We start from the raw sequence: 19,065 nt of genomic DNA on the forward strand, positions 1-19,065 counted from the left end.
GGTTTGAAGATTAGCTTTGTAGGCCAGGAGTGGGCAACTTGTGACTCTCCAGAAGCTTTGGCCTACGATTCCCCGCATCAGTGGCCGAGCGGTCCAGGGCTGATGGAAGTTGTAGTTCAAAATGTCTGGAGGGCCACAAGTTGTCCATTTTGTAGCTGCCTTTGAGCTGAAATACCACGGTTAGGAACATGTTTCTCTGCTCTGGGAGACGCAACAGGAGGGGAAACATTCATGCAATAAATGTAACTTTAGTTGTTTAAACTATATAAAAAGCTATCATGGAAATGAGGCTGCACACACCAAGCAATCCATGGGTTTCCCTGCTTAGAAGCCAAGTTTTGTAATGTCTCACGAAGTTCAAAGTGAAATGCCCAATTCCCCCCGTATCTCCCAGCTCACTCTTGGAAGGATCCATAAATCTCTAGTGAGTCAAATCCATCTTTTATTAACTGTCTTGTTACCAGCTATTGCATAACCAGTCTCTGTGCTACAAAAGCAGCAATTCTGGCGTATTTATACTGAAGACAGAAGCAGCGGAGAATGAAAAACAATCATTGCATAAAGATAAGGCACTGCAAAACCTGCCTAAATACCTGTCAAGATAAGGTACCGGGAAACCTGACAAGATACATTTGGCGAGGCTGTATGAAACCTGGCTTGAGGATGTGCGTGTGCACAGGACACACTGTTCAAATTAATCTGGAGAGCCAACGCAACCAAGCTGATTTCAAAGGCAAGGCTTAGTTGGGAAACTAAATTTCTATATCCTATCCAATTGTCCAGAAATCTCATCTATGGATATTGAATCTCTTGGCCAAGTCTCAGTTCCCGGGAAGAAAACGAAGCGGAGCCCACTTATGTGGAAGGCTAAGTAACTCGGAGGCCAATATGGGGGAAAGGAGTTTGATAGAGCACAAAGATACAAGGTGTTGTTGAATAACAAAATTAAGTTACCCTTTTCCACTCCTCCTCCTCTATTGCCATAGTAATTAGGACAAGATTAATTCCCAACTTAACCGTTGGATGCTACTCATCAATTTAATCCATCATGAATTAGCATTTAAACATTTTTACATAAATAAATACATTTTATTCTTTTTCATAATTAAGACACCACGACTTTCAAGCAATACAAATTGAACCAGAACATGTCTACAAACTCGCTTTTTTAAAAGTTCGAGGAAGCTTTCTAGGAACATTCATAAAGTTACTTTCACAAACCTGTTTTATGGTGATTTGAGCAATAAATGTTAACAGTTATGTTGCCGTTATTTAAAAAAAAAAGCAGGGGGGGCCATTCAAGACAGTTAAATGTTGAAAATGATAGTCCAAAACCATTAAACAAGTGAGCCATTAGTACACTTTATCTCCCACTTTTGTCCTTGGGGTGCATTTCAAGGGATATTCCCAGCAGGCTTCCGACTGGACTGGAATTTTCTATTTTCCGATTCTTGCAGAAGGGAATTAATGACCAAGGAAGCATCCATATTCACAGAAAAGTGAGATTATTTTTCCCAATTTCAATCCAAGATCTCCAAATAGCCAAATAGCTTTGTGCAATGCTACAGGCCATGAAACAAATTATGGTGGCACCTTGTTTTAAATATACAGAAGCTTAATTTTAGTTGCTTGGAGAATTAACAAAATTGCTCACAGCACTTTGGTTAAGGACTCTTAAAGAAATAAAACTCAGCTGCACATATGACAATAGTCCTGGAGAGATTTGGCAGTGGCTATTCCAAGAGAGTTTAGTTTGAGCCTATTTTCTTGTCACTTTTCTCCCTTCACTGAAGGAAGAGGAAAATGCAATTTATTCTGTGGCAGAAAGCACAGACTACAGAAGAATGATGTTGCTATGAGCACTTTGACTACTTTTTTAGGAAGCCCACCATGTCTGACCTGTCTTCTAGAGGGAAAGGTGTCTTTGTATAGCAGGAATGCAGCATTTTAACTAGTACTTGCTTACCAATATGAAATTACTTCAAGGATCTTCCAAAGAAGAATGCATGTTTAAATGTGCATAAACACTTTATTCAAGATGTGCATGTCCATGCACAAAACAGTTAACATAAAGTCAAAGAAAATAAAGGCCCTAGGGAAAGAGTTTCTGCTTACAAATGTTTCATAAGGGAAAGTAAGTATCTAATATATTGCTGGAAGAATTTCCCAATAAAGCAGCTTTATTCACAGGTAGGTTAAACATTCAATTCAAGGTGGCGACAAATATTGTAGGAAAAAAATAGGGTTGGTTTGCCACATTTTTTTCTTAGTTCAGTTTTAAAGAAAGAGTGGGCTTAGAGGTCCATAAGAATCACCACTGCTGATCAGTTTGGTGCAAACACAATCTAAACACAACAAATACCTACATACTTTAGTTCATTACTACTTTATTGGAGCAGAAGGTAACAAACATGGATGGTATGTGGGGGAATGCATATCACATGAAAATGACTATGACATGTAATAAATAAAGCATATCAAACTTAAAGCGGAAACTTGAAGTAAAATGTGTTGCTGTTCCCTTTCCATATGGAATACTATTCCACAGAAGTTGTGGCCATCTGGTGCAGTGAGTGACAACCGCCAAGGTACTTGCTCTTGTGTAGTCCCACTGAAGTCAATACAGTGTTTTCAGAATGGAGTTGCAGAGCAGATTCCATGTTTCATACAACTTTAAACAATAACTGTGTGGAGCAGCCTTTGTGGGCTCCAAGTACTGCACTTCCGAAGATGGCTTAATTCGAAGAACGGAAGAGCAACCAGCACTGAAGGATATTTCATACCCCCATTCATTGTTCAAAGCTCCCTCAGTTCAGCGGACCCAGTCATCGAAAGCAACGTGTCACGAGCTTGTAAGGAACTTGTGAAAAACTGGCATTCTTTCATCACAAATTTCTCTCTCTGTTTTTTTTAAAGGAGTGGTAGTCAGTCCTATGACTTTTGTAAACTCAAAGAGAAAAGGGAAGCACAACTTTTGCAAGGACCAGGTAGCTTTCCCTGGTTGTCTCACACACCATAAGAGTTGGAAATTATTTCACTGTGATTATAGCTTAGTTTTGTCCATTTCATCAGCAAATCCCACCTATTCTGCATGGACAAACTGTAAGGGATGCAGGAGAGCTGCCGACATGCTTTAAAAAGAAAACAAAACACAGAACAATTTAAAGCACCCACAAATGATTCCAATATGATTGGAATGTGGGTGCTGGGGAGAGAGGAAGAGTTAGGCCTTTTCTCCCTCTTCTGTCTTCCTCTGATCTAACCCTTCCTTCCCCCAAAGTTGCTATTTTGTCCACATCAGAAAAAATGCTGGCATTTTTCTGCCAGCGTGGAGCAAACAGTAGCACAGGAGCCTTCTTCCAACAGGAAAAGTTACATGGCAGACAGAGAAAGGCGCTAAATCCATACTCTTTCCAGCACTGCTGCTCTGATGATAATCTCAGCCCACTGTGCCTGCTTTATTTTTTTAATGCCTGAAAATCGGATAATGGATCTCCTGCATCACAAGCAGTTCTGCCCTCAGTTAGATAACAGGCAGCAGGCATAGGCAGAACTCCCAGATAACAGGATGGAAAATATGGTACCTGCTGCTTTACACTAGCCTTCCCCAACAGAGAGCCTTCCCAATGTGTCAGACCACAACTCCCACGCTGGCTGGGGATTATGGGAGCTGTAGTCCAAGAGCATAGTGGGAAAAGGCTAGTCCTCCCTCCCCAGGAAACCCAATGGGGACTGCCCAAAAATGGTCTGGGCAGGCAAAGAGTGACTGACATAACCTACACATGCCCGCAAGGTTTTGGCTTAAGTTATGCCAACGGCCGCTTGGCCTTACAAATTACCAAATCTGCAGAAAATTACAAACATGTTCCTTTTCCATTTCACAGAAGTATCACATCCTATCTCCCTCCCACCCCCTTTTAAAAACGACTGAGGAGGCACTTCCTTTTTGAATCTTCTGAATTAAAAAAAATCGACCAGTATATGAGGAGTTTCGGCGTAACTCCTCTAACTGTACTGTTACCAGAGAGCAGAACTCACATCCTGTAGCGCAGCGGGGACTATTCCGTTTCCTTGGCTCAAATGTTCAACCTGACTTAAATCATGCATTGCAGTAACATTTTGACCTTTTTGGGAGGGTTTCCTCATTAGCACAGACATCGACTCCACCAACTGATTTCTGCCACCTACTTTTACCAAGCTAAATAGTTCAGCACAGTGCCCTCTGTCACCCAGCATGCAGAGGAACCTAGGCAAAAAATAAAAAATAAAAAATGCCGGTATCACCAAAGATCTAGTTTTACACTTAAGTTCTTAAAAGAGTTGTATAAAAGGACCTATTTTGAGCTTTGCCCTTGAACAGTATCTCAAGATTCCCATCATTCTCCAGTACCAATGAAATTAGCATCCTCTTCCAAGTTCTGCTCCACAGACTGACTCTGAGCATGGATTTGTTTGAATTATTTCAACAGGAAACAAAGGCCATCCTTTGGAATCTGCTTCCACCTCTCTTCTTAATAGCAAGCCCCCTGCAAACCAGGAGAGAGTTGCAGCAGAACCTCAAGATTTAAGATTGCTCAGGTGGCAGGAGCTGCTCATAACGCCATGAAGTTTGCAAAACAGAAACCTGCCCCGTTCCTAGAGACCCAGTTCCTTGCATGACCATCCTCCACCTGTACAGCCCACCGTTTCTACCACCTCCCTGTTGTGCCCCTTGCAATCATCTCTCTATCCTTTGCCTTCCCTCCACTTCATACCCTCGCTTGCCAGTCACATTAATGTCCATGTGCCCCTTACCTGCCTCTTGGTGAGCTTCTTGGAGCTGAGAGGCACTCAAATGGATGGCATCCTTAGCTTTTACTGATCCTCCTGTGCCATGAAATGTTTTACATTTCATCTTGTGGTGGTGGAACATCTTGCTACATTTTCTTTGCATCCTGCCAAGGGACTCTAGCTCTCCACAATGGTTTGTTTTAAGAAAGTGAGGTTCAGCATCAAGCAAAGAGTTTCCAGAAGACTGTTTCTTCTTCTTCTTCTTCTTCCTGCTGGTTTCTCTCTCCTCTTCACTGGATGGCCATCTGATTTTTTGTCCTACTCGTTTTACTTTACTGCTGGATCTCTTGAACGTTGCCTTGAGCCTTTGCCGGGAGTGCTTTGTTGAGTCATGGAACTCAGAATTTGAGCGGAAGCTGCGTTTGCTGCACCTGCCATCTTCACTCCCACAGGAGACATTCTGGACACAAATCAGCAGTTCTCGTGCCCTTGGCTGGCTCAGAGGCCATGCCTTGCAGCTATTTCTGCAACCCCCATTTTTTCTCTCAGTTTTGCTCCGTGACTCATTGAGTCCCTCACTAAAGTATTCTGAATCGCTGCTGATCTCTTCCAACAAATCCTTCAGTTTATACACATGGCCGAACGGCTTATGTGATGGCACAACGGCCAATCCAGTATCCGCTTCTTGGGACCTTTTATCACAAGCAGTACCAGTACTTACTAGAACAGAGTGATCCAGTTCATCATGTGATGTTCTCTCCGGTGAATCGGCCCACCGTATTGGGTAGGTTTCGCTAAACTCTCTAGCACATGCCTGGCTCTTTGGCATGATTTCCGTGGGCTCAGGTTCCTCCTCTATTACTTCCCATTCATAATTATCACTGTCTCTCTCAGGAAGGTTTTGCACTAAACTCACTTCAGTCAAGCATTCCCCATCTTTATTCTTTAGGCTGACCTGGAAGCCATTCCCATTACAGGACACCACCCTCTGCCACCAAGACTTGTCCTCCGAGTTCTGTGCCCCTGGGCAGATTCGTGCATAGCTTGGGGTTTGGTAGTAATTGAGTAAGTAATGTATGAACTCCTCCGTCTCATAAACTTTTTGCTTCTTGCAGCGGTCTGCATTGGAGGCTTTTGAGAAGCACCCCAAGTCTGGTCCTGGATAGTCCCCTCTGTCAGGAGAACTTGTGACTTTGCAGTCTTGAGTGACTGTGACCTGTAACAAGCCGCAGGCACTATAATAGTCTGTATCTTTCTCTGTTAAGCGACAGGTGATTGCTCTGGCAACAGGCGCATTGGAAACAGTTCTCCCAAGGGGGCAGGGGGATGCAAGGAAGTCAGTCTCAGTCACAATGCACTGTTCCTCCTCCCCTTCCCAAATATGCGTATCTTCCAATGGGGCTGACTGACACTCAGGTTCTCCTTCATCCTTAAGCTCAGGATAATGAATGTCTTTCTTTTCTGTCAATACATGCTGTGGCTGGGGTATATGGACACAATCCTCTCTTTCATTTTCAAGATCCTGCAGAGGCTCCTCTCTCTGCCCAGATGGTAGCACAAAATTCTTTGCAAAAAGAGAAAAGGAGGGGGGAGGAAATACAGGATTACAGCACAACAAAACAGACAACATCAGTAGAAATTAAATACGATTCAGCAAAGCCTAACAGCAAATTATCTTGTGTGCAATTTGGATTGGTCCAGAGTCAGATCTTGGGCTGTCCTGGCTCAGACACCAAAACAGCACACACTCCCTAATCTGTTTGCAGAAGAAACTCGAGATTCTTCTGAACAAGAGTCTATGGGCTTGATCGAGTCATGCTTAGAGCAGACCCACTGAGACCCATCTGTTTTAAGTATGACCAAGTCTGGATCCAACATGTCAAAATTAAAAGAAACTGCATAAAAGTATTATACTTTTCCACAACTCATATTTCCCCTCCCATCTTCACCCCAGCCCAAAGAACTTTTCTGTGGACTGTGACCTTTAGGTCATATCTGTCTCCTTTTCTGAAACCCTTAGCAAATTATTGTGGCTAAGAAAACACATGCAAGCCCTCGTTGTGGAACTGTCTCTGGGACCTGATGTTTCAGTGTGTCCACTTCTCCTTAAAAGAAAGAACTGTTTATGGCTAGCTCACTTTAAATAACATTTTTAAAAGCTCACAAAATCATAGAACCCAGCGGTGCTGTATCTTAAGAGCCTGCAGTTTTGCAGCTTCCAGAACACAGATGTGTAAGGTGCACTTCTTTTGCCTGCAAGCAATAGCCAAGGTAACCCGCATCTGGATCTTATTAAGGAGTTTCAGCCCCAGTACCTCCACTGGGTAACAGCCCCTCCCACCCTCCCTTTCCCAACCTGCTGGCTCCTTGCCGGAAACAAAGGAAGTTACATCCAACACGTTTGCAAGGCACAAGGTTGGGAAAGGCTCCTTTATGCTATGGATTCAGAAATTCCACCTACAAGTGTTTGTGTTATCACTGGGCAGAGTAGAAAGGAGAGATGAATTAAAAGCCCCAGATCTTGGCAAGGAGCGACTGGGTCTCCCAACCCAAAATCAGGCGGACAGGTGACTCTCCCTCCTCCCACTGCATGCACGGTCAAGCCCATCGACATCCCACGCGGCTTCGATACGGAAACTGAGACTTGCTGCCCACTTGTGGCAAACTGTCTCCTGAAATACGCCTACAGTGGATTGTCCACATCCTGCTAAATATTTTTAAAATAAAAAACGTTATAATATTTTATAACATATTCTTACTTTTATTTGGCTTAACAGCACTGTAAGCAGCCTGATAGACTCCACTCTTCTCTGAGCTAGAAGGTATTTCCTCTCTTCCCATTCAGGCATATTGTCTGGCCACAGCTCTTCTCCAGCTGCTACCTTTGGTTGCTTTCTTGGGCGTTTTTCATCCCGATCTATCTGTCTTTTTTCTCGTCTCTTGATCTTAGACTTCCTCTTTCCTTCTGCAACTTTTTTTTCATCATCATCACGTCTTTTTCTAGGCAATTATTAATACGGGACAATTGAGATGAAAAAAATTGTTTCACATTTTCACAATTGTTTCCTATCCTTTATCGGACAGGACTTTGTGGTGCTAAGAGGAAAGATGCCAGCTCTTGGGATCTAGTTGCTATTACAAACAAGAGGTAACATCTCCTACTAATGTGCATTTTGGATATATAGCACCGTGCATATTTACAAGGAGATACAACATGTTACAAGGTAACTTGAGCTTCTTAAATTCCCTGATATTACATCTAAAAGGACACAGAGCAGAGATAGTTTAATACAGAATTATTTGCAGGTTCAATCCTATGCATTTCTATAGGACTTGAACACATTTTTTTCCAGTGAGAACCAGGGGTCCATTTGCCCTGCTTTGCTTTCAACTGAAATCTTGCTCTCTAACCTGATTCCAAGTTAGTATCTAGGCCACAAAAATGGGCTGAGCACAGACAGTGCAGGTCTGGCCTTGAAAGCTGCTGAGTGCTACAAGAGAAGATAGGGCAGAAATGAAAGCAACAGTAGATTCATGTTGGATAGGACACTAATTCCTGAGCTGCCTGCTGTATGAGAACTGCTCGAGTGCTGTGATAAATTCAATCCGAAAGAGTTTCTCAGAACTACACACATAGAGACTGCATGCAGATTTGTGTTTAGTGTATGATCCTGGTCTTACCTCTTCCTAATCAGCCACTCATAGGGACAAGGAATGCAGCCACAGTTGAACATTTCGCCACCGAATTTTGCTCTGGGAGGAGGCTGTTTGTTGTGTCTGCACGAGAAACTGCTCTGGCTGTGCCTTCTTCGGGAGCTTTGCCCAAGCGAGTGGTTCATGCTTTGATAGCGCATGGGCTCCTCTAAAGGCAGGGCGCTTTAACTCCCACATTCTAAGACAGGGATGGCGGCTCGTAGATGGCACCACAAGAAACAGCCAGGGACATACCCTAGGATTGGATTCTGTGGTTTGCAGATCAGCCAAGGAAGTGGCAAACAAAAGTTCTGGTTGGGGAAAGAGGGTTCTAGAGCAAGGAACCGCTCCTCCCCGGAGCATTTCCCCATCCCCAACAGCAACGGGAAAGGTCAAGGTTGTGTGGGTAGATGGGTGCATGTGTAAGTCAGAGGATGAATGGATGTAGATTTAAGTGGGGGTGCCTTAGGTATACAAGCAGCAGCATAGGATAACCCCAGCCTATTATAGATGATCTCCAAAGGGAAGCAGCAAAAGTTGCCCACCCCCTCCTTAAACTGAAGGGACTTTTAAAAAAATCAGAATGTACACAGGATAAGCACAGTCTAAGTAGTGTACATTATTATGATGATGATCTTCATTTCTATACCAAACAACAGCAGTTTACAACACTTCATGATCAAAGGTATATGAGTGGTATGTGAATGTACAGACATGTGCAGCCTCCATCACCCCAAACAACGCTCCATGTTGCCCTCGGGTCTGTAAAGGTTGTGATTGCAGGCTCTCAAAGTACCACCATCCACAGTCAGGCAATACCTTTATTAAGCCCAACCAAAAAAAAGGCTCAAACCTGTTGGCAAGATTGAATCCTCCAGATCTTTTCAACACTAAAGATGTTACAAAACAGGCTGCTTGTTTTTATGGGTAACTCCAAAAGTAAACCTTCTGGGAAGCAAGCATGTAGTGAGCCTCCAGTTTTAATTCAAAAGACAGTGCTACAGTTCCCAGAAGTCTGGAAAACACAGCAGTTAGGTCGAGAACCGTTCCTCACCCAAGGAATATAATATATAATTTGTGAGCAGAGAATGAGTTGGCAGTCTAGTTTGATTGCCTAAGAATTGATAATTGTTTGCAACAAGCACAGCCTTGCCTGGTAACTGGGAAATCCCAGAGCTGAAGGATCTGTATTTTATGTACAAAGGCTAAACAGACTGAAAAGGGGTGAGAAAGTTAAATCTTGTGAGTACTGAACTGAACTGGGTGAAAGGGGCATAAAGCTAGGGTTACCATTTCTGCCTTTAACATAACAACTTTTGTTCTAAACAGAATGGAGTGGGAGGAGCCCAGGTCCCCCCACAGAATTAAAATATATGTGCTCAGGTGTCCTTGGTGCTCAGGTGTGTTCTGGCACTGGAGAAGCCCTCTGGAGAACCAAGGAAGGCTGAGAAAACAAGTAGTGGCACGTATTCATGTTTCGACTCATCAGGCAACCCTGGAACTGAAGCAGCATCATGATCTTTTTTGGAAATTAATTTTACTTCAGGGTAGACATAATGCTACTGTACAGATCACAACATGCAAGAAACAAAGTGAATTGCTAGCAAAATCTTTAACCAATATGCTCCTGAAGTTCATCATTCATCTATTTCTGAACCAACTACTGCTTGTCACTAAGTTTTGACTGAGAAAGTGAGAGCGGTATTGTTCTTCCATGGAAGGCAAATGCTTTCATTAAGTCACTCTGAGTGATACAGCAGAGTTAAGTACCTAATTTTTAATCATTTCTGCAGCCATATCTCCAACATGGCATGAAGGCCGTCTTTTATACCTTTTAGCTTCCCCTGGAAAAGTAAAAGTAAAATCATGAAGCTCAGGGACAGTAACAGGATGCAGTTTGCAGTTTGCTGGTTACCTGATCAAAACATGTTTTGAATACTAGACCAGGCAGGGGCCACAGCTCAGTGGTAGAGCACATGCTTTGCACACAAGAAGGTCCCAGATTCAGCCCCCAGAGGAGCTGGAAAAACTCCAGCCTGAAGCCCTGGGGAGCCAGTGCTCCCAGGCAGCATCAACAATTATGCAGCACTGATTCAACTGCATAGGCTCAGCCAGTTGCCTTATCTTATGAACAATGTTTAAAAGCGAGGTAATAACCTTAAAGACCAAATTCACCTTCATGACAGTATGGTTCAAATTCCTCTATTTTCTCCCATAATCTAGATACATTTATTGGACATAAATGCAAACAGCTGTGGATGGTGTGCATGTATGAGGAGAGAGAAGGCAATGGAACAAGAGAGGGGGACCCGTCCAAGCTTTGGTCAGAGACTGCAAGTTTAGTCCGTTGTCTTCTTGCCTGAATAACACTGTAACAAAATATACTTGGGGCTGTGTGCATGCTATGGAAACGCAGAATTTGGTACTGAGATTCTTGGTTTTCAATTATTTTTAAGGTGTTCTAGTCCACATGGTAGTGAAGATATGGTTGAATGAAGGGACAGTGCCAGTTGAAATCTCGGGTGACAGGAAAATATTCTGAGTGAGATTTGCAGTTACTGTGGGCACGTTTCCAAAATGCACTGACCCTCCCCATGACTGGCAAAACAGGAGTGAAGCAAGCAAAAATTGTAAGGTTGACAATGCAGGAAAATTATAAATATCTGCATCCATGTATATAGGTCACAGGATTCAACTGCTTTTGGTGCACAAGTTAAACTGCCTGGATGCAAAATGGTTTTGTTTTTAAGCAACAAGCCCACACCGCGATGAACACACTCGTCTCAATTTCCCTCACTAATAAAGCACAGTCCATCATTTGGAAAATTAATTCCTCACCTTTCTGTTCCCTTTTTCCCTCTGCTTTCCTCCCGCTTTCTTTCTCGCTCTAGCCCTTGCAGAGTTAATCTTTCCAGGTTTCTCTGGTTTATGGCACTCTCACTGAAATGGCTGGCCGTATCAGGTGTCACCTGTTTCGAAATAAAGAGAACAAAACTGTAAAATTGCTCATTCAAGCAGATAACATCCACAAAGCTTGTGCGGCCAATTCCACCATCAGAGAGAGAGAACCTCGGGGCATCGGGAGATTCTCCAGGCCACTTGGGCTCAGCTACCTACATGCAGGAGCAAGGCCTCTGCTGTGCAGCTCAGCACAGAAAATATAAATGTTGATGACAAGGAGCTGTCTATTTCCCCTACATCTGCTCCACTCAGATGCACTCAGATCCAGCCCTCTACACACGATATGGCACCACCAATAAATGACTAGTAGCAATTATCCAGCATGAACACAAGCAGCAGAATGTGCCCATTCTAACTACACCTGATGCCAAACTGCAACCTTCTGCTCTCAGGGCAAGGAAGTTTAAAAGGTGATTTAAAGGCTGAGTTAGGACAGTGGCTGACAAAGACGAAAATGTGAAGCGATGCTTAAAAGCTGCTACTTTTCACTGCTTTTAAAATGAGAATTAGGACTCTGTGTGTCCCAAGTACTGTCCTGCATAAGCCTTTTGAAGTATTCTCCTGCACTGGCAACAGTGCTTCAGAATTGCTGACATCTGATTAAATAAAACCTAAACCCAAACATCTCATTTTACAGGTTCGTCACATGAAAGAACTGAAATCCTTACTGCAAAACTGCCCATGTCACTAAACCAGAGATATTAAATGAAATTTTAAAATACAACTAACTCAGATAATTTACAAGTTAACCAAGTAAAACGTGCCAACTCAGATTACTCTCAGGTTATACAACTAACCTGAGAGTAAGCCCCACTGAACTCAGTGGGACTTAGCTACTTTGTGGACATTATTGTGCTGATTTCTTAAGAATTCCTGTAGAACAATTCACAAACTTTCTAAAATGTATCCTATAGCTAATAATAATACAAAGTTATATCCAAGAAGGAAGCAGAAAAATAATCCCCAATTATAGAAGAGTCTGCTTAAGCCAAGATAGTCATATGTTAAAGACAAAACATGGAAATTTTGAAAGACATACCAATTAGGCGGACCAATAAAAAACACCTTCTACAGGAAGTTGCGCAGTACATGGCAGCCAAAACCAGGAGGCAGCATAAGAGCAACACCTTATGGGATCATAAAATCTGGTGGCACTAGCACAGGGTGCTTTCAGATGAGGCTTGTGTCATGTAACCGTCCTGCTCCATTCACAGAATTTTATCGGAGACTCAACTAATGTAACCATCCTGTGTTTCCCCATCACTTTCAACTGTTTTCTTCCATAATAAACAAACAAGAAAAGGCAGGAGAGCTACAGGATTAGTAATATGAGCTAACACTGATCATTAATGCTAGTAACCTTCCATCTGGAAGCACCTCTATTGTGGCATAAGCTTTTGTGAACTAGAGTTCACTGTCAGAGAGAAATGGGACTGATGACGCTCACTTGGTGCACAATTATTTATGGCAGAAGAAATCTTATCTGTCCCAGATGCTACAAGTTGTGGTTGTTTTTGCAATAACAGACTGTAACAGCTAGCCCTGTGGGATACTTCTTACCTTGATGTTACACGCAAGAGCTTTTCCGTCATCCCCTTTAAACATAAGCTTCATTCCCTTAAGTGTCTCCATAGCTTTTGAAAAAGATGTGGGTTCTTGATACTGAACAAAAGCTTCAAATGTCCGCAGGCCACGAAAAGTGAAATTATTCACGCTTCCTCCCACCATCTCTTCCCTATATGGATCAAGCATGGGAATATCTACATTCTTGATCTTCCCAAAACCTTCAAATACTGCTCTCAAGACTTCTTCACTTGGTGTTTCACTATCTGAGCCTTTCAGTGCAAACCATTTGCATGGCAATCCTTCCAAATGGATGCAGTCAGGAATATCCTTGCTTTGCTCAGCAAAGTCTTCCTCCGGCAATTCTCTATTGTTCAAATTGGGCTCCAACTCCGGAGGAGTTGAGAAGTCAGGCTGCACCTCTGTAGCAACCACTTGCAAGTCATCTTTAAAACCATTCAGTTTTATCATCTTGCCATGGAGCTTTTCCTTAAGGCTACAAATCAAATGCTTGGTTTCTGCCTCTCCCTCAAACCGAATGAAACCCTTAGTGCTCTTTGAAACCTTAACACTGGTGAACTGGTCTGGACAAATCATATTCTTCAGCTTGTCCATCACTTCCCACTTAGAGAATGCCCTGGTAGATCCGGTGTGTTCTGGAAGCACCACACTGATTGCCAATTTCGCTACAGGCTTAAGATAGAGTTGCTGAGAAGCACAGAGCTCCATAGCTTCCGAGGGATCGCATACTAGAGTAATTGTCATGGTGTCCAAATGCCCTCTAGAAAAACAATTAAAAGGTGAGGTTATGCTGAAGAGCAAATAACGCATGCTCCTTCCATTTTACATGGTTACTAATAACAGCCGCTTGTTGGGAACACTATGCAAACATGTATTCCATTCTAATAAGTGACATTAAGCACAGCTGCCTTTTATGCTATCTATCGTTCAGACTGGACAAGTGTTTTCCAAACTTTTGAAATCAGGAATGCTTCTTTTTCAGAATTAAAGTAAGCATTTCAAAAAGCTTCTTGATTAACCTAAAAGGATATGCTTTTAAACTTAACTGTATGAATGTTTACGCAGAAGGTTCTGGCAGTTCAAACATATTCACTCCAAAATAGCTCTGCATAAGGCTACAAGCTGTTTTACTGTTTTAAATATTACCTTCATTTGAATCACTATTTTCCCTTAAAATGTTGTAAAGAAATGGCTTAACTCTCCTGATGCTGTGCACTATAGCAAAAGAAGTGCCTGAAATTAAATCCAAAGGCTCAGCAAAAAAAAAGAAAAGAAATTTAAATTTTAACAAAAAGGTTTTTGTAGCTGGAAAATACACCACAGGTAGATGAATCATTATTCATGTCACAGAGTGCCAGCAATGGATTTGAAAGAGTTTAAACAAAATAAAATTTAAAAATAAAAACTACAGTGCAAACCCAGCTACGTTTACTGAGATGTTCTACTGAGCTTCATGAGGCTTACTCCCAGATAAGGCGATGCAATCTTAAACACACTTACTTTAATTTTCAAGGATGCGTGATTAAGATAGCACTTTTAGAACTGCAATCCTACACCCACTTACTTGGGAGGAAGCTGCATCCAACTCAATGAGGCTTACTTTAGAATAGATACAGGATTGCACTGTAAATCTCTAGTAGCTGTGAAAGTCATTTTATCTCAGCTCTGTCTTTTTCATTTTTAAGTATAGTACAAATTATTTTGCCTGGGGGAAAGAAGTACAGAAGTATTTTGATAAAGAAGAACATTGTAAATCAATTTGTGTAACAAAAATCTATTTTCCAAACATTTAGCCAGCCACAACAGGGAATATCAACATAGTTTAATAACACTAAGAACTTGTTATTTGATGAAAAAAACCCTGCATGTAACTGAGCTTAGTGGAAACCAAAGAAGATGTAAACAGTACAAGACAAATATCCCTCGTTTTGAAAAGCTTATCACAATTTAGTTCAAAAGAAATACTTAACATCACAATTTTAAAAAATCTATTCTGTCTTCTTATTCCCAGGCAGCACAGAACCACACAGTGCATTTTCTCCGATATATGATATATGATTGCACTCCATTTGAGTGTAAATAATTCTACAATTATTCTAGAGATAAATACTTCTATAATTTACCTGCAGTTCTGATAAGTTCAGAAATGCACATTCATATTTCTTTGTCCATTTAAAAAGATCAGATGAAAAACAGATCTATGAGCTATCTTAACATAGTTTAACACAATCTATCCCTCGCAGTTCATGCAATAATTATAGTTACACACCTTGAAATATAGTAAACTTTGAAAGACAAATTAATAGTTGGTGGAAATTCCAGCTACTTTTTTGATCTTGATATTTTCTTGTCTTCTGAATACATGTTTCCTTTCTCCCCTGGTCTTCCAATTTACTCTTCAAGCTCTGTACTGGAAATTATAATATTCTCATTTGTATATTTAGCACCGTCCCCTAAAATGTCGCTTTTCTCAATACACATTTTGTACCCAAGTCAAACGTTAAGAAAATCCTTCTCTACCCAGTCTGTTTGCTGTTTGAACATATAGGGAAAGGTTACTGGCAAATTCAACTAAGCTGAGACCTCAGGGTCCAAATTGCATAACTCCAGGGAGACTGAAATAAAAAATAAAATTCAGCCGCAGGCAAGGCCATCACCTGTTCCCATCCCTTACAAAACACCTGGATCACCAACATACATCTGCAGCATGTGCTACAGATGGATACCTACTTATTTTCTTTCTTAATAAACATACCAATAAAACAAATATACCCACTGAAATTCAAGAGCACCATGAAATGTGGTATAGTGAAAGGAGGCATATAAATGTTTTAAATAAACAAAAGAAAAACACTGTCTATAACATTAAAATTACAAAGAATAGCTTCATCCTGGGGCATATCTACAAAACCAGCTTCTCAAAAGTTAGGATATGGGTTTCTCTTTCACTCAAAAGCTGAGAAATGTCCCATGATACTTGAGAACATTCAACCACCATTCCAGTCAGAACTCAACTGTGTATTTGCTCCCCAGGTAAACACTGGCTTGGCTGCATACAACAACAATCCAAAGTATAGGCTGAGTGAGCATGGGCTGCCACTGATGCACAGGTTGCCATTATGTATGAACTCTTCACTATGCTTTAACTATGGGTTGCAATTCATGAACAACTAAGAATATATAACCCAACACTGAACTATGGGATCTCTTCCTGGGTTAACAACCCATAGTTAATCCATAGTAGAGGATTTGTGCATAACAACCCACAATTCAACAACCCATGTTTAAATGACAACCCTTATTCAACCTGTATTCTGGGGTCATTATGTGTGAACCAGGTCACAGCTTAAAGGTATTGATACCAAGAAAAGAAATGGAAAATGATGAGCCTTATTATCAAATATACTAAAAATAAAATCTACTTCTTTCTATAGCAGCATAAGCCACTCATGGTAAAGATGGAAGAGAGATTCATGAAAATATGGGGAACAAACAGAGATGGAGGGAGTGGGTTTAAAACTAAAGACAAGTTGCCTCATTAACTTTGCAGTTTAACTGTTTTCTCACTTTTGGCAGACAATCTGGCCTAGTGGCATTATGCAGAATGGTGACTTGGAACTACAATTCTTAAATACAGACCTTCCTGTTTTTATTCCATTTTTGGTCCTTTCCCAAAAAGTATGTCAAAGTCCAAGTCTTTACATATTGCAGGAATGTTGCAAGACTTTTCTTGCTTTGGTTGACTTTTAATGGTGAAGCATTTATACTATACTGTTCTGCATTGCTTCATATTATTCCGGAGCCTTGAAAGAGTAACTATTACTTCCCACTAATCTTTCATCCTACATATTTATTTATTATTTATTTTTATTATGCTTATAGCCTGCCTTTTTCTTTTCAAGGAACTCAAGGCAACTTACAAAATTCACATCCTTTCAATCTTATCCCCATAACAAGAACCCTGGGAGATAGGTTGGGCTAAGAGTCTGTAACTGGGAACTAGAACCCAGATCTTCTGAGTCCCAGTCCCACACTCTTAACACTAAACTACACTGGCTCTCAGATCCCCAGCATATCATCACATATTTTTATTACATGGTTATTCTATGCTCCTTCCATCCAAGGCTTACCTTGTACTTAGTTTTGACGTTATTTCAGTGTCAGACAAGGTCCTTTTTAAACCCATCTTTAAAGACACAATCTTATGGCCCCTAGATATTCTGAGAGGACATAGAATAATGGAAATTCACCCATCCAAGGTCACAAATATTGCTCCAATCTCATAAGGATGAGTCAAAAGATCAATATGCCTCCTTGCAACAGGCATGGAAACAACCGCTCTAGCTACTCTCCAGGTTGGGAAATCAACCTCGGGGAAGGGAGAAAGGGGACATTCCCGTGAGCAGGAAAGGGAGGAGACCAGAGAGGCCTAGGTAACTTCAGCCCAGCAGGGTGCTGGGTACATGGAAGCCTCTGTGTTAGGACTGATCCCTAAATCCAACCTTACTGATTTATTTTTTGCTGCTCTTACAAATTTTGCTGCTTTTTATATGTTGCTGTTGTAACAGGAATTGTTTAAGCCACCTTGATTATTTTATTAAGGGACAGGATAAAAATAGTAAGTTAGTACTAATATAAACGATCCTCATATACCTTATCCAATATCCTTGTGAGGTCAGACTGCTATGATAGGTATACAGACAGTTTCTGGGAACACTGATATTGAGTGAGCTAGACTTAAGAAAGACTTAGACTTAGACCACTCATTTTCATGACTGAGCAGGATCTGAACCGCAATCCAAACCTAATGGTACAGGCTCCTCCGTAAGAGGCAGTCAAAGACACCTCTGCATTTGTTCGGTCCCATTCTTCCCCTCATCATTACCTGTAAGTAACTGTTTCCCCACATGCACTCACTTTTCCCATCAGCTGTATGGCTCTCTGTACACTTCCACTTCCCTCAGATCAACAGGGGCCATGGCTCCCTCTACCGCAGACCCCATAGAGAGCCACATCCTCTCTCCCCTGGTCATAACCTGGCACAGCAGAAACGGACACTAGAGATAAGCTGCCATGTTCCAAAGCCCAGCCTCAAATAAAGCCAGCCCTCAGTATTTTGTTTTTACACACACACACCTCTCACCACAAAGGCATCTCTCCTGCTTCCATGCCACCTCACTGCATTTCCTAATAGGAGAAAGAGGCCTCACCCACGCTAGCCCAGAACACATTTGTACTGCAGGCCTGTGCTTTCCTCTGCACTCCCCTACCAAACAGCAACACCCCCGCCTTGCTTTCCACTTTGGGCAGAGACACAGGGTGCATAAATAAACAAATATTACTGGTCATGGTACCCTGCCTAAACCCCCGTTTTTCCACTCCATCCCACCCCACACAACTCCATCAATCCAAACAGATACCCTGAATCATCCTTAACCCAAAAAAAAGCACCCCAAGATACATGGGTCTATAAATCCCATCAACCAAGCTGGGAGTGATGGGAGATGTAGTCCAAGATATCTGGAGAACACAAGGTTGGTGAACTCTGTCCCAGATGATAAGTAGGTGTGCCTTTCCGTAAGCAATGCGCAAGCGATGACTTCTTCGCCTTCATGCTCCCTCTTCTCACACCCACATTCAATCAATATCATCACCGGGGCCCAGCCTACAGGGAGAGGTCTCCGCACCCACCCCAGATGCTATCGGGCTCCCTTGGCCCATCCGCACCCCTAACCGCCCAGCCCAAACCAGCTCGCCAGGGCAGGCAGGCAGGCATCAGCCCCACACGGAGCAGCCTGCCCTTGCAAGATGGCACAGGCTCCCTGGCCCCTCACCACCCTCCGCCCCAGCCCCCCCACAGCCCCCTCCGCGCAGAGCTGCTCCTCCCCAAGGCAGCGCAGGGCCCCTCCCTGCCCAGCAAAGCCCGGCCCCACATCCAGCTGCACCCCAGCGGGACGCACAGCCCGCAAGCGCCCCTGATGCGCGCCGCCCCGCAGCCCCCGCTCCCCACGGCTCCCCACGGAGCGCCCAGCCCTAACGGGCGTCCCGAGGCCCCTC

At 42.5% G+C, this 19,065-nt stretch overlaps 1 protein-coding gene across 3 annotated transcripts; it reads right to left on the reverse strand.

Annotated features, from left to right (window-relative positions):
• Positions 1 to 1,067: 1,067 nt before the first annotated feature.
• Positions 1,068 to 18,767, reverse strand: LOC123021928 (A-kinase anchor protein 17B-like). Of its 3 annotated transcripts, XM_044427186.1 has the most exons (8): positions 17,662 to 18,767; positions 15,278 to 15,418; positions 14,573 to 14,713; positions 12,985 to 13,768; positions 11,302 to 11,432; positions 7,530 to 7,770; positions 4,795 to 6,334; positions 1,068 to 4,526 (listed from the first exon to the last, which is right to left on the reverse strand). In XM_044427186.1, the coding sequence occupies exons 3-8, from the start codon at positions 14,587 to 14,589 to the stop codon at positions 4,399 to 4,401; spliced, it is 2,841 nt and encodes a 946-aa protein (XP_044283121.1). In that variant the 5' UTR covers positions 14,590 to 14,713; positions 15,278 to 15,418; positions 17,662 to 18,767; the 3' UTR covers positions 1,068 to 4,398. The 3 variants fall into 3 exon arrangements, with proteins under 3 accessions (XP_044283121.1, XP_044283120.1, XP_044283122.1); XM_044427185.1 differs by lacking the exons at positions 14,573 to 14,713; positions 15,278 to 15,418; positions 17,662 to 18,767 and having other exon boundaries at positions 12,985 to 14,553; XM_044427187.1 differs by lacking the exons at positions 14,573 to 14,713; positions 15,278 to 15,418; positions 17,662 to 18,767 and having other exon boundaries at positions 1,068 to 4,246; positions 12,985 to 14,552.
• Positions 18,768 to 19,065: the final 298 nt, after the last annotated feature.

Source organism: Varanus komodoensis, unplaced genomic scaffold (genome assembly GCF_004798865.1).
Source record: "Varanus komodoensis strain SLA01 unplaced genomic scaffold, ASM479886v1 scaffold18_3, whole genome shotgun sequence".
Classification (NCBI taxonomy): Eukaryota; Metazoa; Chordata; class Lepidosauria; order Squamata; family Varanidae; genus Varanus; species Varanus komodoensis.

What these genes read in the sequence shown, in the direction of transcription:
- LOC123021928 (XM_044427185.1), bottom strand. Translation starts at nt 13,818, where the DNA reads ATGCGTTATTTGCTCTTCAGCATAACCTCACCTTTTAATTGTTTTTCT. An exon ending in GGGAAAAAGGGAACAGAAAG is followed by an intron (nt 7,771 to 11,301) that starts GTGAGGAATTAA and finishes ATAATTGCCTAG; the next exon opens with AAAAAGACGTGATGATGATG. An exon ending in TGCTGTTAAGCCAAATAAAA is followed by an intron (nt 6,335 to 7,529) that starts GTAAGAATATGT and finishes CTTTTTGCAAAG; the next exon opens with AATTTTGTGCTACCATCTGG.